The sequence below is a fragment of the Carcharodon carcharias genome, chromosome 5, assembly GCF_017639515.1.
Source record: "Carcharodon carcharias isolate sCarCar2 chromosome 5, sCarCar2.pri, whole genome shotgun sequence".
NCBI lineage: Eukaryota > Metazoa > Chordata > Chondrichthyes > Lamniformes > Lamnidae > Carcharodon > Carcharodon carcharias.
Window position 1 is genome coordinate 35,548,154 of NC_054471.1, and position 27,430 is coordinate 35,575,583.

Below are 27,430 nucleotides of genomic sequence, written 5' to 3' on the forward strand. Positions count from 1 at the left end.
AAATTTGAAAGCCAGCAAGTTTCTTTATAAAAACAATGTAAAGTGTACAGGAGGCCTGAAAAGCTCATTACTGAGGTTGGATCAAGGTAGGTTCTTGCAGACCATAGAAGGCCTTTACATTCAGCCACATTCTTTGCTGAAGAGCAATTAAAATTGTCTCAGATCCAAAAGTTCCACAAAGCTCAAGGAATTTACTAGCAGCTTTCCTACAAGATGCTTGTTTGGTTTGAATCCCAGTGTCTTCTGTAACTAACCACAGGTGCAGTGTGATGCTGACAGTGTTTCTCCTTGAAGAAGGAGAAATTCCTATTACTTAAAAACTGTCAGCATCTTTCATGACTCATTTGTGAGCACAAAGTCTACTCCCTCAACTAAAATATCTCAGCCTACAAGGATAAATGGCAAATATTTGACAGGACAATTCTAAAGCAGTTCAATAAAATCGTACATCCTACATTCACAATATTTGTTGTTTCCTCTCCCAGGACACAGTAATAGACCCAGGAGAAGATGTTGCTCTCCTTTCTGTCAGTTTTGAGGATACTGAAGCTACTCAAGTGTTTCCTAAACTGTACCTGTCTCCAAGGATTGAACAGTAAGTGCAGTACTTCTCTGTAGCCCCAGTTGAAAAGCCAAAAATCTCTCAAATTGCTTATGTTTTACTGTTCTATTTTTGCTTGGATTTTCTTCTTACTTCCAGCCTTTGGAGATGGAGGTTCCTGCTGGAGTGCCATTCATTGGACATGACTAGTCCTTCAATATTTTGCCCCTGCATTTTCTTATTTTAAACCAAATAGTTATATATTATAAAATACTCTTGCAGAACAGGCCTTACAGGGAAGTGCAACAGCAGTTATGGGATAAGTCATATGCTTGGCTCAAGTTGTACGATGAAGGCTAGTGGGTGTTTCAGAGCACTAAACTCTTGCCTGTTGGTGTGTGTAACATAGAAGCTTTGAGACAGCCTCATTGTCAACAGAAATGGTCACCTTGCAAATGGTGAGCTCACAAGGGTCAAAAGAATTTCTTTCTCATCGGCTCTTTTTTAGAGAGAAAAGAAAATGCCTAGCTTAATTTTGTCAACAGCCACTTTTTCATAGTCACATGAGTTTAGGGTGCCATTCTTCATTGGTTCCTTGGTATTTTCTCTCAAATTTGGATTCTAAATACAACTCTCAAGTTACAAATTAAACTAATATCAATTTAATCTCAAATTCTAAGTATTTGACACAATGAAACAGAAATTATACAGGCACAAGAAGCAGTTTATGTAAGTTAGTAACAGACTAAATGAATTTCTGCATGGTTACTCATGGTAATAGGCACCACATCTCTCGAGACCTCAGTGTAGCTGATGCAGCTTTCCAGCACTCATGAATGATTGAATCAAGCAATGGCCTTCAATGAGAAGCTACAGAATGTGAAATTTGGGAAATGGAATATGCAATCAGAAAAATAATAAGCACAGCTGGTATGAAAGAAGTCAGTCACAATTGGGGTAAATTATCTATCCAGTAGCTTGCCCATTGATTGTGCAAACTATTATACAAATATATCACAACATAAGCAGATGTGTAGTAATTTTTACAAGAGGAACTTTTTTTTTTCTTTCATGGGATGTGGGTGTCACTGGCAAGGCCAGCATTTGTTGCCCATCCCTAATTGCCCTTGAACTGATCTTGCAAGGGCAGTTAAGAGTCAACCACATTGCTGTGAGTCTGGAGTCACATGTAGGCCAGACCAGGTAAGACTGGCAAATTTCCTTTCCTAGGGGACATTAGTGAACCAGATGGGTTTTTACGGAAATCGGTGATAGTTTCATGGTCACCATTACTGAAGCTGGCTTTATCATTCCAGATTTATTAATTGAGTTCAAATTCCACCCGCTGCATTGGTGGGATTTGAACCCATGTCCCCAGGACCTTAGCCTGGGTCTCTGGATTACTAGTCTAGCAACAGTACCACTAAACCACCATCTCCCCACTTGTCCCATGTTTGCGTTCCTTCACCAGTTTCCTGATTTCTGTGTTGATTTACTGCTGTAACATTTACAGTATCAGCTTCAGAGAGGTGCTTAAAATCAGGAAGGGTTTTGATAGAGTAAATAAGGAGAAACTGTCTTCAGTGCCAGAAGGGCCGGGTACTAGAAAACACATATTTAAGATGATTAGAAAAACAATGGGAGACAGCATGAAGAAAAAAAAATTACACACCAAATTTTGACCTGGAACGGTGCTGGAAATAGAATGAGAGTGCCTGCCCTTGACATCAAGGCAGCATTTGATCGAGTGTGGCATTAAGGAGCCCTAACGAAACTGGAGTTAATGAGAAACAGAGGGAAAACTCTGTTGGTTGGAGTCATACCTAACACAAAAGGAAGATAGTTGTCATTAACAGAGGTCAAGTATCTCAGTTCCAGGACACCACTGCAGGAGTTCCTCAGGTTAGTGTCCTAGACCCAGCCATCTTCAGCTGCTTCATTAACAACCTTCCTTCCATCATAAGATCAGAAGTGGGGATGTTTGCTGATGTTTGCACAATGTTCACCCTCGCGACGACTCAGATACAGAAGCAATCGATGTCCAAATGTAGCAGAATCTGCACAATATCCAAACTTGGGCTGTCAAGTGGCAAGTAACATTTGTGCCATAGAAATGCCACACAATGACCATCTCCAACGAGAGAGAATCTAACCATCACCCCAGGATGTTCAATGGTATTACATTGCTGAATTCTCCAGTAACAACATCCTGAGAGTTACCTTTGACCAGAAACTCAACTGGACTAGCCATCTAAATACTGTGGCTATAAGAGCAGGTCAGAGGCTAGGAATCTTGTGGCGTGTAACTCACCACCTGACTCCCCAAAGCCTGCATACCATCTACAAGGCACAAGTCAGGAGTGTGATGGAATACTCTTCACTTGCCTGGATGAGTGCCGCACCAACAACACCCAGGAAGCTCAACATCAGTCCGCTTGATTGGCACTCCATCCATAAACCTTCACTCCCTCTACCACCGACGCACGGTGGCAACAATGTGTACCATCTGCAAGATGCACTTCTGCAAGGGTCCTTAGACAGCACCTTCCAACCCATGATCGCTAGAAGGACAAGAGCAGCAGACATGGAAACAGCACCACCACAAAGTTCCCCTCCAAGCCACTCGCCATCCTGACTTAGCAATATATTGCCATTCCTTAACCGTTGTTGGTTCAAAATCCTGGAACTCCCACACTAACAGCACTGTGGGTACACCCACACCACATGGACTGCCGCGGTTCAAGAAGGAAGCTCACCACCACCTTCTCAAGAACAATTAGGGATGGACAATAAATGCTGGCCTAGCTAGCGATGCCCATATCCCATGAATGAATTTTTTAAAATTACTTGCAAACGGATTTTTGACAAATGTTCAAAAAGACTAAAGGGAAAGATCAAAGGTGTAGAACTAATTACATAGCTCTTTCAGAGAGCTAGAACAGGTTTAATATACCAAATGGCCTCTTCCTGAGCTGTAACAATCCATGAGGATTCTTACCTTGGGTGTATCTAACCCCTTCGGCATTTGATGCTATCATTCTCTATTGGGGAGACTAAATGTTTGACTTTCTGGTCATTATATTGATTTGTAACATTCCCATAAGAAGGGCGTCGATTGGAACATCTTAGCTCTTTGCCTTTTTTTCTCCTCTGTCAGAAAATGCTTAGCAGCATTCCCTCGCAGCTTTGTTAGTTACAGATTGCATTTAACTATTTCTGACTTCGAAATGTCTAAATTACCAAACTAGGAAAAGATTTCGGGTGGTTTTACTAGAGAACTGGATTGCAGAATTTAAGCCCACTAAAATTTTGAAAGAACAGTCAGGTCTTATTCCTTTAGTTCTAGGTTTCCTATTCCATACTTACTGGGAACTTATACATAGGATGAGAGGTGGTGTTACATTGATGAAGTGCCTTTGACAGTGTGATAGAAGCGTGGTTTCAAAGCTTGTATTTTTTGAGACAATTGAAAAGGGAAACTGAACTTTCCAGTTTCTAAGGAAACTAAGACTGAAATTCTGATCAGAACTCAAAACTTCTGGGGAGACTGAAGCTGGTTTAAACCATATAAAAGGGCACAGAACCAACAGAGCTCAAAAAATGGTCCCAGTGGTGCAGCACAGGCAGGCTGAAGAAGATGGAGGCTAGATCCGGAAGCTGAGAATAGGCTTTTGCTGCAGCTGTTTCTGTTACTTCAAGATAACATTGGATCTACCCTGTCCGACCACTGCGATGTTCTGCAGACGTGCTATATTTGGTGAAGACTGTGCTTGTAGAACTTGGGTGGTTGTGCGCTGCTATTGGCTGGGGATGAGGCTAAATCCGAGAAGAGCAGCTGATATTTTTCGTGGGGAGTTTTGAGGGACTTTGTGATAGAGATTGATGACATATGTACTGAGTGGACTGTCAAGTCAGCCTCTAAAATCTGTCTTGGTTGTATCTGCCATTTAATGAGTAATTTATTGTTTATAATCAACCACAAATTGCCTGTTAATTCATGTTTAAATTATGTTGATTCTGGGTTATAGAGTACAGATGGTTACCTAAGATAGTACTTAGTGTGTGCTCTGTTTGACTCATGTAAAGTAAAACATTTTTTGTTTAGAGCATGGAATCTTTGGGCTTCATCCAGCAAATAACAAGGATCTTAGGTATTTTTTTTAAAACTATTGGTCTTAACAAAAATTGTTAGAAAATTGGGGGTTCATCTGTGATCATAACAACAAATAGTGTGTGGTACTACTACCATTGACAACCCTGTTAAAGCCATTGTTAAATATTTATAAAAAACAACCTCAAAGACCCAAAGGAATTGGAAGCCAACGTTATTATTGATCTCAAGACCTTTTCTGGGGCCTGCACTTAAGCTAAAAGTATGGAACTTCCTCCTTGTAGCTTTAAGAAACACAGATTTTTGAGCTTGACTTGGAGTTTCAGTAAGACAAAAAAGTAATGGGGAGAGGCCGCAGGTCTCCTTTCCAGTGTCATACTTGTGAGATCACACTATATAGTATAAAAGTACCAAAAATAGTTAAGGATAATCACCCTTAGGTCTAGATGTCTGAAAGTACTTAAAGTATGTACAGCTATTTTTCTTCTCTCAATAATCCAGTACAGATTAAATCCCTGTAATGTTATGAAAATGATACTTACCTTAATGTTGAGAGCAGAAGTTGGGAACTTCAAATCCCAATGGACCTTGGAGCTTTTGCGCATGTGCAGTCTGGAAGCAAGCTGCACATGCACAGATCTGCATTCTTATGTCCAGTCATGAATGTGGTGGACAGTTAACTCATTGGAGGAGGAAGCTGCACAAATATCCCCATCCTCAATGATGGAGCAGCCCAGCACATCAGTGCAAAAGTTAAGGCATTTGCTACAATCTTCAGCCAGTAGTGCTGAGTAGATGATCCAATTCTGCCTCCTCCGGAGGTCCCCAACATCTAAGACGCCAGTCTTCAGCTAAATCAACTCACTCCATGTGATATCAGGAAATAGCTGAAGGCTATGGGCCCTGACAATATTCCGGAAGTAGTACTGAAGACTTGTGCTCCAGAACTTGCCACGCCCCTAGCCAAACTGTTCCAGTACAGCTACAACACTGGCATTTACCCGGCTATGTGGAAAATTGCCCAGGTATATTCTGTAGACAAAAAGCCGGCCAAGTCCAACCCAGCCAGTTACTGCCCAATCAGTTTACTCTCTATCATCAGTAAAGTGATAGAGGGGGCCATCAACAATCCTATCAAGCAGCACTTGCTTAGCAATAACCTGCTCACTGACACCAGTTTGGGTCTGCCAGGGTCATTCAGCTCCTGACCTCATTACAGCCTTGATTCAAACATGGACAAAAGGGCTGAACTCCAGAGGTGAGGTGAGAGTGATTGCTCTTGCCATCAAGGCAGCATTTAACCAAATGTGGCATCAAGGAGCCCCAGCAAAACTGGAGTTATTGGGAATCGGTTTGGGTGGGTGGGTGGAGGGGGGGGGGGGAGAGGAGGATGAGGAGGAGGAGAGAGAGAGAGAGAGAGAGAGGAGAGACTCTCTGCTGGTTGGAGTCATACCTAGCACAAAGGAAGGTGGTTGTTGTTGTTGGAGGTCAATCATCTCAGTTCCAGGACATCACTGCAGGAGTTCTTCTGGGTAATGTCCAGGCCCAACCATCTTCAGCTGCTTCATCAATGACCTTACTTCCATCATCATGTCAGAAATGGAGATGTTCATTAGTGATTGCACAATGTTCAGCACCATGCATAGTTCTTCAGATACTGAAGCAGTCCATATCCAAATGCGGCAAGACCTGAACAATGTCCAGGCTTGTGCTGACAAGCGTCAAGAAACATTTGAACCTCAAATTAAGGGAATGACCATCTCCAACAGGAGAGAATCTAACCATCGCCCCTTGAAATTCAATGGTATTATCATTGCTGAATCCCCTACTATCTACATCCTGGGGGTTACTGTTGACCAGAAACTGAATTGGACTAGCCATATAAGTACTGTGGCTACAAGAGCAGGTCAGAGGCTAGGAATCCTATGGTGAGTAACTCACCACCTGACTCCCCAAATCATCATCAACCTCACCATCTACAAGGCACACGTCAGGAATGTGATGGAATACTCTCCACTTGCCTGGATGAGTGCAGCTCCAACAACACGCAAGAAGCTTGACACCATCCAGGGCAAAGCAACCCGCTTGTTTGGCACCCCTTCCACAAACATTCACTCCCTCCATCACCGACGAACAGTGGCAGCAGTGTGTACCATCTACAAGATGCACTGCAGAAACTGACCAAGGCTCCTTAGACAGCACCTTCCAAACCCATGACCACTAACGTCTAGAAGGACAAGGGGATGTCATCATATGAATCACCGATTTGTTTTAGAGCTTTATAACTCCCTCATCATGATGATTTTATACATTCATTTCCACAACTTCCTAGAACCTATGACCACTCTTCATTGGTGAAGTACTGACTCACATTTTCTTTGAAATTGTGGGTGATCATTGTCATAATTCAAAAATCTGGATGTTTATATTTTCCATTCTACCCCCTCCCGAAAATGATACATATGTATGAGATGTATGGAGGCTACTTCCCTGAAATAGAAAGCTGATTCAGAGCAAGAAGGATCCAGTACTCATGAGTATTTTAGTTGTAGGTGACTTGAGTCTTTGACAAATAGAATAAATTTTAAATTTAAATTTTAGAAATCCATTTACAGTTTTCACTGTATATTCCTGTTATCATTAATCAGGATGATCATTAGTAACACTGAATAGATCATGTAAGCTACCTCCCCACCCTTACCAAAAATAAATGGGCACCATACTTCTGGTGGAAGTGAATAATTAAATTGAATAGACCAAAATAGAATATATTGCTGCACATGGAGCTAGAATTAGGTTTTAATAAATGAAAAGAAAGGAAGCCTTGCACTGATGCGAAAAAACAGCATAAATACTTTTTCAAGTGATTTGACCATATGTAGAAAGGCAATTTGTTCAGTTGTGTAAGCAACAGTGTATTTTCCTTCCACAACCTTTTCACACTTATTAGTTCTTAAAATGCCTACCCTTACGCACAGCCTCGCTCCTTTATACATATTTTCCCCTTTGAATGCGAATATCCATTATTTCACTATGTCTTTGGACTTTACCTTCCTGATCATAAACATTTAGCATAGTACGCATTTTACCAGTAATCTTTGGGAAAAATAAACGCAGCATTTCTAAACTCCACCTGGCTAGGTGATACATTTCACCCCTCCTTTGAAAACAATCTAGTCTGGTTTATTTAAAATGCAAATGCCCTTTTACACCTTACATTCTAAACTTGCCCCATGTTTACCTCAAAGCCTTCAGAACAGCTGCCTTTAATCCAATTAAGTCTCTCTCATGCAAGCACACACACGCGTACACATACACGCACAACACTACTTTACAATAAATTCCAATAACATTATTAGAATTATTATTCAAGCTTTGCCTTCCACACGCACTCTCAGATGCTCAGCCATGCCAACAGAACTCGCTGCTTTACATGCCCATAGTAAAAGGTCACCAACCTTTGGCTGTCTCCTTGCATCTTCTGGCTTCTCGCAAACCTATTTTGACTTGATCCTGCTTCCTGCAGCTTTTTCTAAACTTGGAGCCTTTCTCTCTGCTCCTTGCTTTCACTTTCACTTCCACTGAACAGATTCCTGTCCTTGTCCTTTGACTTAACTGAAAAGGGCTTTTTGAGATCTTTCTCTTTTTCCTTTAGGACCTACTCTCTGTAGTTCCCTCTCCCAGTAGGCTGCTGACAATTTAGAATGTCCCTTAAGATCCAGAACTCACTTGACATTCACTGCTACTTTAACTTTACAGCAACTCATCTAAGATTCTTATGCTTATTTTCATCAGCAATCTGCTAGTACACCCAGCTAGAGGGAGACTTAAACTGCTCCCTTAACCTCGGAGCATAATCAGCAACTGAACTTAAATTGCTTTTGGTTTCTCTGCATCTGTGGGTCCTCCTCTCTGGACCCCTGTTGCTAGACGACAGTTTTTCTACAACAAAAACAGGAAATGCTGGAAAAATTCAGCAGGTTTGGCAGCATCTGTGGAGAGAGAAACAGTTAAAGTTTCGAGTCCGTATGACCCTTCTTCAGAGCTGAAGAGAAGTCATAATGACACCAAAAGAGGCCATTTGACCCAATAGCTCTTCCCAGTGATCAGATGAAGGAAGTTGTGACTCATCCATGATTTGATGTCACCCAGGCTATCTGCATACAAGTGGTTAAGGGACTGATAGATTTGGTGGAGAGGTAAACTGAGGTGTTATTTGTGCCATATGGAAGCTCAGCCCATTCCTGTGAATGATGTCACTGAGGGACAACATGTAGCTGAGGAAGGACAGGGTCATGGATCCAACCACATTTGAAGTTTGACACCATCAGGGACAATACACTTCACTTGACTGGAAATAAAACTGTCATGATTCAGAGTTAGTGTAACCATGTAAGACCAGTTCTCATAGATGGATACTGGAGGAGAAGTGCTAAAGGATAATTGATGTCAAATGCTGTGTCAAAGGGAAGGTGGGACGATGCAAGTGGTCATGGGATATGTCTAACTGGCCAGAGCTATCTTACAGCTGTGAGAATTGGAGCTGAACGAGAGGGATTCAAATAAGGAATTTTTGGAGATGGGAGGCGATGGCACATTTAAGCACCTTGGAGAGGAATAGGAGGTCTGAAAAAGGGCAACATTCAGAAATCTCAGACAAGTTGAGAGTTTTTTTGAGTAGGAGTACGATATGACTTGGATAAGTGGAAGAACAAACGAACAAGGAGCAGGAGTAGGCCATTCAGCCCCTCGAGTCTGCTCCGCCATTTAATAAGATCATGGCTGATCTGATAGTAACCTGAAATTTGCATCCCATCTACCACCCAATAACCTATCACCTCCTTGCTTACCAACAATCTATCCACCTCTGCCATAAAATATTCAAAGACTCTGCTTCCACCATATTTTCAGGAAGAAAGTTCCAAAGACTCATGGACCTTCTAAGTGAAAAAATTTCGCCTCATCTTTTGACCATAAGCAGAAGTACGCCATTTGGTCCACCATTCAATAAGATCACGGCTGATCTGATAATCCTCAACTCCACTTTCCTGCCTTTTCCCATAATCCTTGATTCCCTTACTGATTAAAAATGCCTGTCTCAGTCTTGAATATACTTAATGACCCAACCTCTACAGCCCTCTGCGGTAAAGAATTCCACAGATTCACTACCCTCTGAGAGAAGAAATTCCTCCTCATCTCTGTTTTAAATGAGCAGCCCCTTACTCTGAGATTATCCTGTCTGGTCCTAGACTCTCCCACAAGGGAAGACAACCTCTCAGCATCCACCCTATCAAGCCCTGTAAGAATCTTATATTTCTCAATAAGGTCGCCTCTCATTCTTCTAAACTCCAATGAGTACAGGCTCAACCTCTCCTCATAAGAAAATCCCTCCATCCCTGGGATCAACATATTTTTTGTTTTAAATGGGCGATCCCTTATTTTTAAACAATGACCCCCTAGTTCTAGATTCTCCCACAAGAAGAAACATCCTCTCCACATCCACCCTGTTAAGACCCCTCAGGATCTTGTATGCCTAAAGGAAAATTATTAATTGACAGACAGCCACTGCGGAAACTTGGGTAATCCAAAGTTCTGAAAAGGACAGCATGCATTTTGTCCCAAAGTGCTTTACGATGAATTAAGTACTTGTAAAGTATAGTCACTGTTGTAATGTAGGAAACATGGCAGCTTATTTGCAAGCATCAGGGTCCCACAAACAGTAGTGTGTATAATCATTTTTATTGGTTATGATTGAGGGCCAAATATTGGTCAGAGAACTTCCCTACTCTGGTGCCTTGGGATCTTTTACCTTCACCTGAGTGGGAAGATTTGGTTTAATGTCTCATCCAAAAGGTAGTGCTTCCAGCATTACAGCACTTCCTCAGCACAGCACTGGAGTCTCAACCTAGACTATGTAGGTGGTGGTGTTGGAGTGGTATTGTCATTGGACTGGTAATCCAGAGACCCAGGGTAATGGTCTGGGGGCCTGGGCTCAAATCCTACCACAGCAGATGGCAGAATTTGAATTCAATAAATATCTGGAAATAAAAGTCTAATGATAACCATGAAATCATTGTCGATTGTCATAAAAACCCATCTGGTTCACGAATATCCTTTAGGGAAGGAAATCTGTCCTCACCTGGTCTGGCATACATTTGACTCCAGACTCACACAAATGCCCTCTGAACAAGGGCAATTAGGGATGGGCAATAAATGCTGGCCTAGCCAGCGATGGATGCCCACATCCCATAAATGAATATTTTTTAAAAAGTGCACAGATCTCTGGAATAGCAGCTTCCTGATTCAGAGTTGGCATCTTGCTGGACCTACATAAAGAAATCCCAATTGTTATTGACTTTTATTTTCTTGCTTGACAAAACATTGTATTTTGAATTATATAACTTTATAAATCGGCAAAACCTTTGTTAGTAAATAGTATGTAGCTTAAATTTTAAAGAGACAAATATGGCACGATATTTCATTTTGGAGGCATTTTTGCATCTAAAAAACCAGTCTTGTAGTTTTCTAAACTAATAAGAATCTTCTTAAAATTTAAGATTTTACAATCATTATTTTCTTAAGGACAGCTTATTGATTTTTTTTAAAAATCACATTTTCAGCTCTTTTCTAAATTTTTAATACTGCAGAGCATATGAGCGACTATAACTGAACAGATTTAATGAGAAGTCCTGCTTTTCCAGGTCTGCAGGTTCCTGCTCATCACAAAACACTATTCTTTATTCAAGACATGGTCAAATTCCCAGACAGTATTCAAGCAACAGAAAGAAAAATGTTGATTTCAAACTTGACAATTTCCACATTGCAAGTTATTTTAATTTGTTAAGGGAAAACTCAAGGTTAGTTATTCAGATTTAATTAAGCAGTAATGGTGAAGCTAAGCCTTCCATATGTGTCATTTCTTTGTTGTTTACTAAATAATTACTTTGTAGTGTAAACACCTCACAAACCCATTGCATTCAGAACATAAAAAAAAGTCTCAAGCATCCTGTTTATAACAACCATATATTTTAAAAATTAAACTTTTAATAGTTCTTGTTGACTGGCTAGGGAAGAATAAATCATATGATAAAGTCCCTTCTGTGTTGGATTAAATCCAGAACTGCGAATTTTCTCTTTGCAGTCCAGGATCACACAGCTGGGTGTCATGATCATTATCAAATACTATTAAAGTAATACTTTATATGTGGGTAAATTGAATTATAATAGTACTGAATTCACCTGAAGACCAAGAAAAAGTAGTTAAATTTGTTAAAAGATTTGGTCCAAAAACTCATGAACTGTGTGTCTGTCGCACAGACATTAACAGCATGGCAGTAAGCTCTAATGTACTAATGTACAGTCCATGCAGGAGGATCAGTAGAGCTCCACAATTATTCTAAAGGATTATGGTGGAAGGGTTCCATGCTGATGTTTGTTCCAATACTTGCGTAAGCATGGGAAAAAAATGTCAACTAAGCAGTACTGATAGAAGTTGGCAGAGGGCAGCTGTGATTTGGTGCTCCAAGGAGGGGTGTGATAAGTGCAATAGAGTGATTCAGCTTTAAGTTCACTTATAGTTTTATGCCTCTTAAGATTTAACTCTTACATGTTCTGATTCAATAACAGAAGTTATATTGAAATCCTGATTTTTGCCAGTTTCTCATGCAGTCTGATTTCTGCCCTAGCATCTGAATACAAAAGTAATACCAACCTTTTACCTCTGGTATTGCTACATAAATTCTTCGATCAAAGCAATATAAAATGGCTGCTGGGACTCACTCTTGATATAACTAGCTATAATTTCTTATTGCCTTCCAAGAGAGATAATGGAGTACTATGAGGAGATATTAACCAACATAATTTCATAAAGATTCTCCTGGTGTTAAATTGAATGTATACACATTTCAGTATCCATAATAAGAATTGGCTTTGCTACATAGACCTTTTTTTTTAATAGGGCAGCTGTAATCCTTGATACAAGCAGCCCTTGGAATGAGCTAAAAAAATTACTCTGGGTACAAACGTTGCCTATGCTACAGTTCAAGTGTGCTAGCTCACCTCCCCAATCCTTTTGGAATAAAGAACCAGCAAAAATTACTCCAAGGTCAATGTGGTTCACAGCATTGTTAATATTTTATTACTTAGAAGGTGACATAATTGTGATTTGTATTTGGGAAAGGTGACATAGTAGTCATTATTTGCACCACCCATGGCTAATAAACTCCCAAAAAATACAGTGGCAGGCAGGAATTCTCCATAGTGCTGACTCTGACTCTTTGTCAAACAATTTCCCCTCTTGTAATAGCAATGCTTATGTAACTAGAATTGTTAAATATTGTGTTGAAAATCTTCAGTGGATTTGTAGAAATCTGCCAACTTCTTCCAAATTTAAGTTTAGACCCTAAAGCACGTTCAGTCTCAAAATGTGTTTTTTGTGGTGTTCATTGCAATATTTTGCTAAAAAAAATTGTTCCGTTTACTTTTCTTTGACTCCTTCCATTTATGTTCTTTGCTTTGTTTTCTTCCTCTTTTTTCCTCAATGTATTCTGTTCCCTCTTTTTTGAACTTTCTGTCAATAGAGTCCAAAACAGTCAAATAAAATGTACTTTCTCAAAACTTAAAAGTTTATTTCCATTCATGTAGCATTCAACAGCAAACTATGCAAAAAAACATGAAAATAAACTGGCAAGATCTCACAACTTTTCATGACATTGGTACTGAGTGTGCAAAAAGAAATAAATACATCATTAAAAAGGTACTAAATGCACATCTTACATTATAGGTGAATTCTTGTAATTATCACCGCACTTAAATTTTGTATCAGAATTCAAGGTATACCAAAAATTGATGGCTCGCTAATTCACTTTCAAAAAGCATGCGAAAAATATATTATGCACATTACAAACAGACACCCAAGGTTGCTGGTGGGCAGTAAATATTTGCAGTAAATAATTAATGCCTGGCTTCCTGCATGCTATAAATCCTGAAATATTTTGTCAGAACCCAAATGGTTATTAAAATATATATTCCTACCAACACTGGTCCCACCCACAGGAAAATGCATCATTATGCAAACCTGCTCTAGTCCGGTGGGAATCTACCTCTTGCAAACAGCCACCCAGTTGGTTGGTAATAGCTGAGAATCCAGGCTTTTAGCTCTATTGCATAGAAATCATTCCACAATTTCATTTTTGAACCCTTTTTGAGGTGAAAATTAACAAGCCATCAATTTCTGTTGCATTTGGAAAATACTACAATAAAGGAGCAAGTCCTTTTATCAGATTGTGCCATATAATATTCAGTGTTGGAACCTGAGAATTATACCCTTAAGTAGCCTGTCTTTTCGTTTCTCCGCTGCTGACATCTGCAGATGTATTTCCAGCATATTATGTTCTTATGTCACATTTGCTGATGTAGTGTCTTGTATTGATTCAGTACACTGGAGTCTTAGCTAAAAAAAATGGATAAATCGATTATTTAATAACCATGGAGCCTGAGACTGTAAAACTAAAACCTTGGGCGGGGCATTCAGTTGCCCTGTTTTTACAAATATCAGAACTTCTTAGGTGCTACCTTTAGAATGATTCACAATCCCTTCAAAGTGAGGTGACGTGCTGCATTGGCTACACCTGATCTAATGATTTTAGAATCTGTTCTCCCCTCAAAAATGGCCTGTTGCAAATAATGAAGTCTTTCCCAGGCTTGTTTCTTTTAGTCAACAAGTGGGTTTGAGTAACAGCTTTGTAGTTGACCCCAGGCAAACAGAAATCAGTAAATTTAAGAAATGCATGTAACATTTCTGGGCTGTGCATTAATCAATCCATATGCTCACGGAAATTTCAAGGAGGACTCCATGTGCTATTAGACTTGCTTTGTGATGATTTCTTCCTCCTAGAGATTTAATCAGGTCTCAGAGGTAAAATACAACAGCTTTTGACACTAGATCATGTGTGCTTTGGGCTTCTGCAAATCTCCTGTGTAAAGATATTTGCTTGTAAGTAAATGAATTCTCAACTCCCAAACACACCTCATGCTTATTTTACATTAGCACTTTCATTCTGTTATGAATTTAGCTTTTAACAAAAACAGAAAACTGCAATAGGCATGCTGTATTGCCAAAAAATGTCAAATGTAGTTTTCGTTCAATTTGATATGATTTGCTCCTCCTAGACATTTAATCAGATTTCAGGGAAAATTTAACGAAGTTGAGTTCCAATCTTAGGTTATCAGACCAAATCAGCAACTGGTGGTTTACTTGCATCCGCACAGGACAAGAAGCACCTTAGCCACGGTCACAACCCATTCAGCAACAAGTAGCAGAGTAACACTAACAAAGTTTTGGAAGAAGGCTTTCTTTTATTTCCACCCATTTTTTACCCTGGGACTCGTGCAGAGTTATCTGATAGAAAATGCTGACTGGCCACAGGTGTGATTCCATTAACACGGTTTTAGCCAGATGCACTAACGCCTTGCCTGCACCCACACAATAAAAATAAATATATTCCATATGTATGTTTACTTAATAATCATGCAAGTGTAAGTATTGAGATTACATGCCCAACGACAGTCCTTATTAAACTTTATGTTTACTAACCAGAAATGCAATTAATCACTCTTGGATTCCTAATTAGCCATCTGAGAATAATCTATAGTATGCTAGGAAGAAGATTTTTTTTAAGTACTGTAGTCCAGTCAGTCATGGAAGGTTTGATTGATTAATGCTGGTGCAAGAAACCCTCATTATCCACAATTATGTTTTAAACTAGCATCACTCTGGAACCAAGACACTGTTAACTTCTGCCTCAAGTCCCATGTAGTATTGACAAACTAAATCCAGAGAATGGGATTTCAACACTGAGATTAATCATTGAGATCTGTTTTGTGTTCGCTCAGTGTTACAAGCAAAAAGTAGATTAATATTTGAAAAAAGAAGTTTAAAGGGATAAGGAAAATACTAGCTGAGGGCCATATATAAAAATTTGTACCGCAAAGCTCTTTTTAATTTAAGATCAGGTTTCTCATTGAATTAATGTTTCAAAGGCATCATTGGGGCATTTGCCAGATCAGCCTCCATGGAATGCAACAAATGTAGCAGAAGCCTTGTTTTCCAGTGGAAATGTCATCATCACTTTTCCCATGTCCCCCTTCCCCTGTCCCGCCTCCCATCCCCACCACCAGCACCTCTTTGCTACACCAATTATGGTGCTGAGGAAGAGGCTTTCCTAAACACTCATCCCTAAATTCCTTTTGCTGCACTTCTGGAGACTATCAAAAGTATGCGCACACTCCATTTGCTAGTTTCTATTCCTTGGTTTCCAGCAGGCTACTAAACAGGCCCCCAGTCCACCTAATATGGTATTCAATTTTATGTGGACTTTCAACAAGGTCCTAGAAGACAAATTGAATATTAGATATGTGCAGAAACAGACCTATTGTGGAATAACATCAGTCTACAACCTGCAAGGAGGAATTATCACCAGAAAGGTATAAATACATGTTTAGTTTAACTGTTTTAGCCCCTTCTTGCAAATTTCAGTATATTCTGCAACTCCTTAACATGACCATTAACAATCTTCCGTTTCCATTCAAATTATTCAAATACCATTGGACTTCTGATTCTGGCAATTTAGAGATGCAATTCTAAACCATCTGATCAAAATCCCAAATTATCATAAACCAGCTTGCTGCTGGCTTAAATTAAGAGTCATCGTCTTTCTCAAAAGGGTTAAACAGAATCCACCTGGATTGTTTAGAGCTTGGCTTTGTATGCAGGAAAGGATTCCATTCACATTAACATTTTACCACATTTAATTTGATCATGAGGATTCAGTTACTAGATGATCAAACTTTCAGCATCAGGCAGATTTAAACAGGAAGGAGATTTTTGAGGTGGATGTGTGGTCACATTGTTTGATGTGGTTTCCTGTAGTACTAGAGCTGAAACGATGTAACCTGTTTTTCCTTTTTCAAATGTACTGACTCTACAGAATAGCTAATAGCACCAGATTACAAAAGCAACCTTGAAAGGCCTGTTCTTTTCACAGTGATGCGTCGCCTTAAATGTGCTCTGTATGGCAAGATTGCCAAGTGTGATAGTTGTTCATTTATTCCATTGTGTCCTTTGTTGAAATTATAGATAAAAACATTGTAGTGATCAATGCTTCCAAGTGGTGATCCTAAAGAGCTGAACAGATCAAAATGCCTCAGTATATATGCTGAAACTCTCATCCATGCCTTTGTTACCACTAAGCTTTGAATATCTTTAAGACAGAGGTGGATAGGTTCTTGGTAAGCAAGCGATAGGTTATAGGCAGTAGGTGGGATGCAGATTTCAGGTTACTATCAGATCAGCCATGATTTTATTAAATGGCGGAGCATGCTTGAGGGGCTAAATGGCCTACTCCTGCTCTTTGTTCATATATTTGACTATTCTAGTTACTACTCTCAGTAAACTTGAAGTCATCCAAAAATGCTGCTCATTTCCTAACTCCAATTTGGGCCATCACAGAAAACGAAAAGGTAGATACTAGGCACCATGATAACATGACTTCGATGTGCAGCCCATGAGTAACCATAACCCCAATGCCCCATTACATACATACGAACAAACAAATACAAATTAGAAGCGGATGTAGGCCACTTGGCCCTTCGAGCCTGCTCCGCCATTCAATATGATCATGGCTGATCTGATCATAACCTCATCTCCACATTCCCCGCCTTCCCCCAATATCCTCTCATCCCCTTGTTTATCAAGAATCTATCTACCTCTATCTTAAAAAGATCCAAAGGCTCGCTTCCACTGCCTTTTGAGGAAGAGAGTTCCAAAGACTCACGACCTTCTGAGAGAAAAAATTCCCCCTCATCTCTGCCTTTAACGAGCAACCCCTTATTTTTAAATGGTGACACCTTGTTCTAGATTCTCCCACGAGGAAACATCCTCTCGACATCCACCCTGTCAAGACCCCTCAGGATCATCTTATATGTTTCAATCAAGTCGCCTCTTATTCTTCTAAAATACAGCGGATACAAGCCTAAACTGTCCAACCTTACCTCGTAAGACAACCTGCCCATTCCAGGTATTAGTCTGGTAAACCTTCTATGAACTGCTTCCAATGCATTTACATCCTTCCTTAAATACTGTACGCAGCACTCCAGATGTGGTCTCACCAATGCTGTATATAACTAAAGCATAGCCTCCCTACTTTTGTATTCAATTCCCTTTGCAATAAACTATAACATTCTATTAGCTTTCCTAATTACTTGCTGTACCTGCACACTAGCCTTTTGTGATTCATGCAGTAAGACACCTAGATCCCCCTAGATCAGAGCTCTGCTATCTCGCACCATTTAGATAATATATTTTTTTTTATTTTTCCTGCCAAAATGGACACTTTCACATTTTTCCACATTATACTCCATTTACCAGATCTTTGCCCACTCAATTAACCTGTTCTGATGTGGCTGATGATGTGTGCCAGGTGGACCAAACCTACAAGGGAAACTTGGTCCTGCTATCACAACAGTTTTGCAATGTGTATTTATTACGAGAAGTTGTGTGTGCTGAATTTAGAAATAATGAGCACTAAGACCTTGAGAGATTTTAAAACTTAAATTAAAATATTTATTAACAAAATAAAAGATTTCAAGCACATACATAAGACTACAATTACTTAACAATGCAACAAATCCTAAAATTCCTAATTAACCTGACTCCCAAATACACACCCAGTTTAAAGCAGCAGTCCAAAATAGATTTTAAGAGTTAAGTGAAAACTAGCAAGTTAATATAGTACCCACATGACAGTGGAATTCCAAATGACTTTCTCCAATTTCAGTTACTGGACATAGCCGACTTATGCACAAATGGCTGAAGGCTTCTTGAAGGCTGTTTAACACATTCCTGTTAGATCTTACATGGCCCTCTACTCACATAGCCTTTCATTCTCCTTTAGATATGGTTCACTCTCTTTAATATGTAAATTCTATTGTTTCATATGTCTTTGGAATGTTTCTCATAATGTAAAAACTTTCATGTTGCCAATATTGTCAGTAACCTTTGGGAAAAATAAAGACACTCCTTAGCCTTTCTTATCTGGCTAGTTGTAAACAGACTAACATCCTTTTGAAATCCAAACAATCCCTTTACTTATCTAAAAATGCTAATACCCTTCACACCTCATATGCTTAGCCAGTTTACTCATTAGCATTTCAAGCACATTTCCAAACCTAGCTTCTTATGATAATTCCAAACTTGCAGTCTACCTGATTCCAAGGCCAGAATTTTTAGCTCGGCGGATGGGTGCGCACCCAACCCGACCAAGTGTGAAATGACACCTGATGATGTTGGCCGAGCATGCTTTTGTCAACTCGCAGTCGCGCAATAGTTCAGTTGGCGGACGCCCTGCCAGTTCCGGCGCACACCCTTTGACAATTGAAAGCCCTATTAAGGCCATAAATTATCAATTGTTGTTAATTTTTCACTGCCCATTCAACTTAACAGTTGGCAGACAGGTGAAAAGGCCAAGCAGCCTTTGCATTTTTTTGGAAACCTCATCCACAGGTGGGATGAGGTTTCCAAAAGCAAATGCAAATAAAATGAAAACCTTATTTTTTTAATTAAAAACATATCCCTGTTCATGTGACAGAGCCACACGAGGAGACATGCTCTATTACATTTTTCTGTTGTTTATTGATTTTTCAATATCTTCTTCATCTCCCCCCAGCCCATACAGGCAGCACTCAACGCTGCTGCTCGCGTATCACATTGAGTGGGTCTTAACTGGCCCACCAACATGAATCGCAGGCAGCGGTCAGCTTCCCAACTGCCTCTGCCGATCCTGCATGCCAAGGGCAAAATTCTGCCCCAAATGTAGTTAAGTCTCACAGACCCAACTATACTCACACCCATAAACCTACTTCACAATAAACCAGAAAAATATTATGAAAATTATTATACTTTTATAACAAACCTAACTTAACCATTCACCAACAATCCAACAGCTTATCTTCCCTTTGTCACTGATCATCACAATGTCCCCTTGGTCGCAATGCAAGTATAAAAGCCACCACCAAATAAACATTCCAAAACAAATTTAAAAATGTAATCATTCTGTATTGAATACAAAAGTCAACTGATAACACTTTGCAATCCCTTAGTGCCTGCTTCTACAAAGTGCTGCCCCAGTGGCTGCAGTAAAACTGGTCGAAGGCTACTGACGTTTAGTAGAATATATTAAGATGTCCTGAGAGAACAATCTGGAGCAGCTCTTCGCATACATGGCAACAGTCTAGACTGACTGATGGACAATAGCAAGGGAACTGCCAGAGTGGCAAGGATGGGAGGATGAATGCTGTCTACTTCAGAAAGGACAGCAGCTTCTTGGTCCATGGAGCCACTATCACTTGTCTCAGGTGGTGCCTCAGCAATCCTAGTAATCTGTTGGTGGCTGCTGTGACACCCTGCAAGCCCTTTAATACAGTGTAATCCACAGCCATGATAGCAGCTGTCTGAGCTTGCCAGGCACATGCTGACCTTGCATGACAGCAGTCTGATGAGCTTCCACTGCAGCATTCCAATGTTGGGTAGTTTCTGGTTGTGCTGCAGTGGAGGCTCCAATATCAGTCATCAGTTGCTGCATCATTAATAGGTTCACAAGTGTGCGATTGTATTTGACCACTATTTCCAAACTGAAAAGGATGGGCTTCAATCTCTGCACAAAGCCCTGTGCCAAGTTAGTACAGATTCCTCCATGTTTCTTGACATTGACTGCAGGCTTTCTGGCACGCTTCCCAATACACCAAACATTTTGTTGTGCACACCCATTTGTATTGTTCTGTAAGTTACCCCATCAAAGTGTTCCTTTGAGTTCTTTGCAGAAGAACTCATGTTCAACATCTCCCTCTGACAAGCTGGCACCTGTTCCTTCCTTGCCTCCTGCCTTGGCAGCAGTGATCCTTAGAGGTGAAGATCCCGCCTCTGTGCTTTCCTTTAAGATTCTGAGTATCTGAGCTGATGGCTACGAGTGCAAAATTGAGTATTGGTGTGTCTTCTTCACCACTGTCATCTTGCTGTTCCTCCATTGCCCCGTCAGGTTGCACTCTTGGGCATCTGAAATAAAAAAGCATAAGCGTAAGATTGTGGTGCAGGAAAAGGGAAAAAGTAAGCGGTGCGTGCCTGTAAATCAGAAGAAAGGGAGTGTGGAAAGAAAGGGAGATAGGATGTAAGATTAATGAGACTAGATATTGGGTATTTTTGATGACTGTGTTTGATGCCAACATGGTGCATGCGCAGTTGTACTGATGCAATGTCATTGCATGCAATGGAGTTCAGAACTTCAGTGTACGTATCCTCTCAGTTTAGTTTCTTGTTTTCTTTAAGCAAAATTCACAGCAATCCTAATGAGAACTGAAACAGTCTGTCTCTGCTCTTAAAATATAAAGTCTGATAAGCAGCAGCATTTTCAGAAGAGGAGAAAAAAAGGGGAGAGAATTGAATAAGAATATCTTGGTGGCTGAGAGAAAATAATTCTTAGGGTAAAATTTTATGTGGATTGGGCGGGCGCAAGGCCTACCCAATCAGATGTGAAATCACGCTATTTCAGTTGGAAGTGCGCCCGCCAACAATTAAGAGGGCAATTGAGTCCATTAATGGAGCAATTGACTCCGATTTTTCGTGGTCCGTCCAACCTTATGGTGGGATGAGGTTTCCATTATTAAATAAAATAAAAATTTATGGACAGCATTTTTATCATCTATATGTTCAGGTGCCTGGTTGTGATGATTGGGTATTTTTTTTCCTAATTTCCAAAGCTTTATTTCATGGTTTTCAGATCTGCAGCTCCCTGAGGCAGCTCTCTGCCTTCAGGGAGCCTTCCCTCAGCGCTCGGACCTGCCTGTATTGACATCATCGCCCGTCCACCCACCCCATCCCGTCTGTCAAGCTGGCTGGCCGTTAATTGGCCGATCGCAGCTGGTAGTCCATTTCCTGACTACTCCTGAGCCTACCCATCTCGCCCGCCTGCCGAGCTGAAAATTCAGGCCTTCGTTTTATCTTATGAAAAAAACCTGTGTGAAAATATGCAAATGAATTACAGCACTGCTCCAAAACAGCAAGATTGCTCCTGGCACTTATATTTATCTATTAACCTAAATAACTTTTTTCTGTTTGCTGATCCTCAAGGCATCTCTCTCTTCTGTGATGATGCAGCTCTTGTTTTCTTCATTTAAAAAAAGACTTTAAAAAAATTGGTTTTCTGTGCATGCGCGGACAAGTGCGCATGCAGAGATGGGTAGCGACGGCCATCTTTGCGGTCATCTTCCGTTGGCAGGTGACACAGTGATCTTTGACAGTTTCAGCTCTGCCACTGACCATGGTTTCAGCAATCGTCCCAGCAATGGCCAGCATGCCCTCTTCCATGAGACTTAGGACATACAGCCATGCTCCAGGTTTGCTCCACCTTGTCCAGCAAGAGAAAGGAAAGTGGGTCAGTAGGTATTATGCCATCTGTTTGGGTGATTTGGCTGTCATTGTTGAATAGCTGGCAGCGTGCAAGCTTTGAGATGTGGGTATAAGGTTTGCAATGGTATTAAGTGTCTGAGTGTGCCGTGAAGCATTTGAATGTCGGATCCGAGGCCTGATTGCTAGAGATTGTTGGTAGGTGAATGATGTGGATGTAATGAATTGAGCAATGTCTGAGTCTAGTCATGCAGTCAGTAGGGCATGGCATTTGAAGATGCCTTTGACCACTCGTAAAGTCATGCAAGTTCTGCTCCCACTGTTTTCTAAGTGCATGTCCAGAGAGCCTCCCGGCCCCCTGCTTTCAATTCTTCCAACCCGGCCTCCATTGCGTCATCTGAAAACCTGAGAGCCTGCTGTCTCCCCTGCTGTGTCTTTATTCAGTATTTCCCAGGTCATATTTCTGTATTAAAAACAGAAAATGCAGCAAAAAACTCAGCAGGTCTGTGGAGAGAGAAACAGATTTAACGTTTTGAGTTTGTATGACTCTTCTTTAGAGTTTCACTTGCTCTATGACTGCCAATCCTGCTCCTACTGCAATGCATCTTCCTTTTAAGGTGTAGGCTAGCTTTAAGAATTGCAGCTTTAACTGTCTAGTCACCTACAATATTCGCCTCCTGCTCATGCACCCAGTCAATCAACAGCACAGTTCAAGCTGGCTAGACGCTGAAATCATTGAAAAGTGCAAGAGCATGAAGTTGGCACGCTCCCAAAATTGCTGTCAGCAGGTGCAAGTTATTTGCGCATTGCAATGCCCTTGACCATTTTCAAAGTTATCAAATGTAATCCCTTCCCCCACCCACCCCACCCCACATTGAAACTTTGCAAAATAATTCAGCATTCTCCATAACAAGTTCTTCATATTTGTTAAAAATATCACACACCCATTTTGATAAGCAAGCTGTGTTTACCATTTGGGTGGCTAAGTATTTGTTAAGGTGGTGTGTGTGTTAGCCTTGACTCATTGGACGCAAGCTTGTCTCAGGAGGTAATTGGTACAAGCTCCACACCAGAAACTTGAGCACATAATCAAAATGGTGTGCTGCATTGCTGTAAGATTCCACAGCACTATTTGAAGAAAAGCAAAGAAGTTCGGTTGGTATCCTAGCTAACATTTATCACTCAACCAACATCGCTAAAGTTGCTTGCAAGGCTTCACTTTGTACATTTAGTAACAATTGCACTTCAAAAGTATAGTATATAGTAGAGTGGGGGTAAATGGGTCATTTTAGGGTTGGTAAATGTAACTATTGAGATGCCAGAGGAAGCATTGCTGGGATTCCAAATACTTAAGTTTTGCTGAAGCTACAGTACGATGTGGGAAAGTAAGTTGTGAAAAGAACACAAATATAGACATATAGATAGGTTAACTGAGTGGACAAAAAAAATGGCAAATGGAGTATAATGTGGGAAAGTGCATTTATCCATTTTGGTAGGAAGAATAGGAAAGCAAATTATTATTAAATGGATTGGGACTACAGAATGCTATGGTACAGAGGACCTGGGAGTCCTCATACAGGAAATTAGGAAGGCAAATGGAATATTGGCCTTTCTAGCAAGGCAGATGGAGTATAAAACTAGAGAAATCTTGTTACATTTGTACAGGGAGCTGGTGAAATCACACCTCGAGTACTGGGTACAGTTTTGATTTCCTTATTTAGAACCATAGAAAAGTGACGGCGCAGATAGAGGCCATTCAGCCTATCACGTCTGCACTGGCCGAAAAAAGAGAAAAAAAGAAACTAGCAGCTCATTTTTAATTCCACTTTCCGGCACCTGGTCCATAGCCTTGCAGGTTAGAGCACTTCAGGTGCAGATCCAGGTACCTTTGAAATGAGTTGAACGCCTCAACCACCAATTTAGGCAGCGAATTCCAGACGCCCGTCAACCCTCTTGGGGGACCTTAAATCTATGGCCCCTGGTAATTGACCCATCAGCTAGGGAAAATGGGTCTTTCTTGTCTGCCCTATCTAGGCCCCTCATAATTTTATACACCTCAGTTGGATTACCGCTCAGCCTCTTGTGTTCTAAGGAAAATGACCCTAGCCTATCCAATCTTTGCTCATAGCTGCAATTTTCCATCCCTGCCAACATTCATGTAAATCTCTGTACTCTCTGCAGAGCAGTTATGTCTTTCCTGTAGTGTGATAACCATAACTGTACACAAAATTCCAGCTGTGGCCTAACCAGCATTTTGTACAGTTCCATTATTACATCTCTGCTTTTGTACTCAGTACCTTGTCCAATAAAGGAAAGCATTCCATATGCTTTCTTTACCACCTTATCTGCCTGCCCTGCCACTTTCAGGGACCTGTGGGCATGCACTCCAAAGTCTCTCACTTCCTCAACCTCTCTCAATATCTTCCCACTTATTGAGTATTTCCTTGCTTTGTTTTCCCTCCCCAAATGCATTACACTTTTCCTGATTGAATTCCATTTGCCATTTTCTGCCCTCTCAACCAAACGGTTGATATCATTCTGGAGACAACAGCTATCTTCTTCACTATCAACCACACACCAATTTTTTTGGCATTTGCAAATTTCCCAATCATGCCTCCCACATTTAAGTCCAAATCGTTAATATATACAACAAAACAGCAAGGGCCCCAACACTGAGCCCTGTGGAAAGCCACTGGAAACCGCTTTCCATTCGTAAAATCATCCATCAACCATTTCCTGTCACTAAGCCAATTTTGGATCCCACTCACCACCTTCCCCTGTATCCCATGGGATCTCACTTTTCTGACCTGTCTGCCATGTGGGACCTTGTCAAATGTCTTATTAAAATCCATGTAGACAATATCCAGTGCATTATCCTTATCGATCCTCCTTGTTACTTCCTCAAAAAATTCAATTAAGTTAGTACGACATGATCTTCCCCTAACAAAGCCATGCTGACTATTCCTAATCAACCTGTGCCTTTCTAAGTGACAGTTTATCCTGTCATCAAAGTCAGACTGACTGGGCTATAATTTTCTGGCCTATGGCTTGCACCCTTTTTGAATATTGGTACAATGCTTGCAGACCTCCAATTCTTTGGAACCTTGCCTGTGTCTAATGAGGACCATGATCCTCAGAGCATCCACTATTCCTCCCTGGCTTCTGAAATCTGATGCCCTTCCTCCTACGCCAGCTTTACAGCTATGTGTTCAATTGCTCTAATCTTCTATTCCTATACTCACTTGCATGTGGGACTGAGAGTAATCCTGAGGTTACTGCTTTAGAAGCCGTGCTTTTCAATTTCCTTCCTAACTCCCTAATATCTTCTCTTAGGTAGGAAAGGGGATGAGGTCCTAAGTCATTGGTACCAACGTGGAGCACAACCTCTGGTTGATCACTCTCCTCCACAAGAATGCCCTGTAGCCGTTCTGTGACATCTTTGACCCTGGCACCAGGGAGGCAACATACCATCCTAGAGTCATGCCTGCAGCCACAGAAATGTGTGTCTGTTCCCCTAACTAATGAATGTGCTATCACTAATGCTGTTGCCCTCTTCTCCCTCCTGTACAGCAGAGCGACCTGTGGTGTCACAAACCTGGCCTCTGATTGCTGTCCTCTGAGGAACCACCAGAATACAAAATGGAAAACCGATTAGCAAATGGGACCCATTCCCATTCTGCATTGGGGCTCCTAAGCCGCAGTGTGACCAACTCTCTGAACATGTTATCCATGTAGCTCTCAGCCTCGCAGATGTACCACAGGAACTCCAGCTACTGCTCGAGCTCCAAAACCTAGAGTTTAAGGTTTTGCAGCTGGTGACACTTCCTGCACAGGTGCTCGTCTAGGACAACAGTAGCTGTAGAAGAATAGGAACATAGGAGCAGGAGTAGGCCATTCAACCCATCAAACTTGCTCTGTCATTCAGTATGGCATTGCTGATCATCCACTTCAATGCCTTTTTTGCTACACTATCCCCATATCCCTTTGTGTCATTGGTATTTAGAAGTCTGTCAATCTCTGCTTTAAACACACGCAATGACTGAGCTTCCACAGCCCTCTGGGGTAGACAACACCAAGGATTCACAACCCTGAGTTTAAAAAAATTCTCCTTGTCTCGTTCCTAAGTGGCTTTCCCCCTTAATTTGAAATTGTATCCCCTGGTTCTAGACTCCCAACCAGGGGGAACACCTTACCTGCTATTTCTGACAACCTTATGGGCCTTTTCTTTCAATCTTATACAATCCTTCATTTCCTTTGTTAGCCATAGTTGACTGACTTTTCCTTTTAGGTTTTTGTGCCTTGAAGGAGTATAATTGCTGTAAACTATGGAATAATTTTTTTAAGACTATCCATTGCCTATGTGCCATCATATCCTTTAATGTATTTTCCCAATCCACCTCAGCCAATTTTCCCCTCATACCTTCATGTTTTCCTTTGTTCAAATTTAACACCCTGACTTCAGATTGGGCTACCTCACATTCAAACAAAATGGAAAATTCTATCATATTATGGTCACTCATCCCTAAAGGTTCTTTTACAACATGATCATTAATAAGCCCTTTCTCGTTACATAATACTTGATCTAAAATAGCATGTTCTCCAGTCAGTTCCTCAATATGCTATTCTAGAAAAGCACCCGTAACACTCCAGAAACTCGTCCTCTGCAGCGTTAGTGCTCATTAGATTTACCCAGTCAATATGCAGATTGTAGTCACCCATGATTACTGTATTACATGCTTCTCTATTCTCCTGATTAATACCATGCCCCACACTACCATTAGGTGGCTATAAACAACTCCTATCAATGTTTATTGTCCCTTGCTGTTTCTTAGTTCCACCCAAACAAATTCCACATTTCGTCCTTCCAATCTGAGATCCTCCCTTACTAAAGCACTGATCCCATCCCTTATTATCAGCGCAACACCACCTCTTTTTCCTTTTTGCCTGTCCTCCCTAAATGTTGAATATCCTTGAATCTTTGGTTCTCAGTCTTGGTCACCCTGTAGGCTTGTTTTCACAATGGCAGTTAGATCATACCCATTTACCTCTACTTGTGTCTTCAAATCATCTACCTTGTTGCAAATGCTGTCTGTTTCAGGTAGAGTGCCCTTAACGTTGCCTTCCTAACATTATTCTGCATTCTAAAGCCCAGATGATGTTCACCTTTGTTTCACCTGCCTTCTAATTTCGCTTGCTACTTTTCTACCTTTTGTTACTAGCTTTACTTCCTTCCAATTTGAGCTACCACTCAGATAGTTTAAACCCTTCCCAATAGCACTCTCAAATTTCCCTGCGAAGATGTTAGTAACGATCCTACTAAGGT

At 40.8% G+C, this 27,430-nt stretch overlaps 1 protein-coding gene and 1 long non-coding RNA gene across 6 annotated transcripts in view; one reads left to right on the forward strand and one right to left on the reverse strand.

Moving 5' to 3' along the window:
* babam2 (BRISC and BRCA1 A complex member 2) overlaps positions 1-27,430 on the forward strand; it is a 199,180-nt gene that overhangs the window by 135,259 nt on the left and 36,491 nt on the right. For 4 of the 5 annotated variants that reach the window (XM_041188715.1, XM_041188713.1, XM_041188717.1 and 1 more), the window contains 2 exons: positions 486-595; positions 11,354-11,509. In XM_041188715.1, the coding sequence (XP_041044649.1) occupies positions 486-595; positions 11,354-11,509 (266 nt within the window). The remainder of the gene's footprint in view (positions 1-485; positions 596-11,353; positions 11,510-27,430) is intronic. The other variant, XM_041188716.1, reaches the window with a different exon arrangement.
* Positions 13,373-27,430, reverse strand: part of LOC121278372 — a 39,154-nt gene continuing 25,096 nt past the window's right edge. The window contains exon 3 of the long non-coding RNA XR_005943122.1: positions 13,373-14,103. This is a non-coding gene — a long non-coding RNA (uncharacterized LOC121278372). The remainder of the gene's footprint in view (positions 14,104-27,430) is intronic.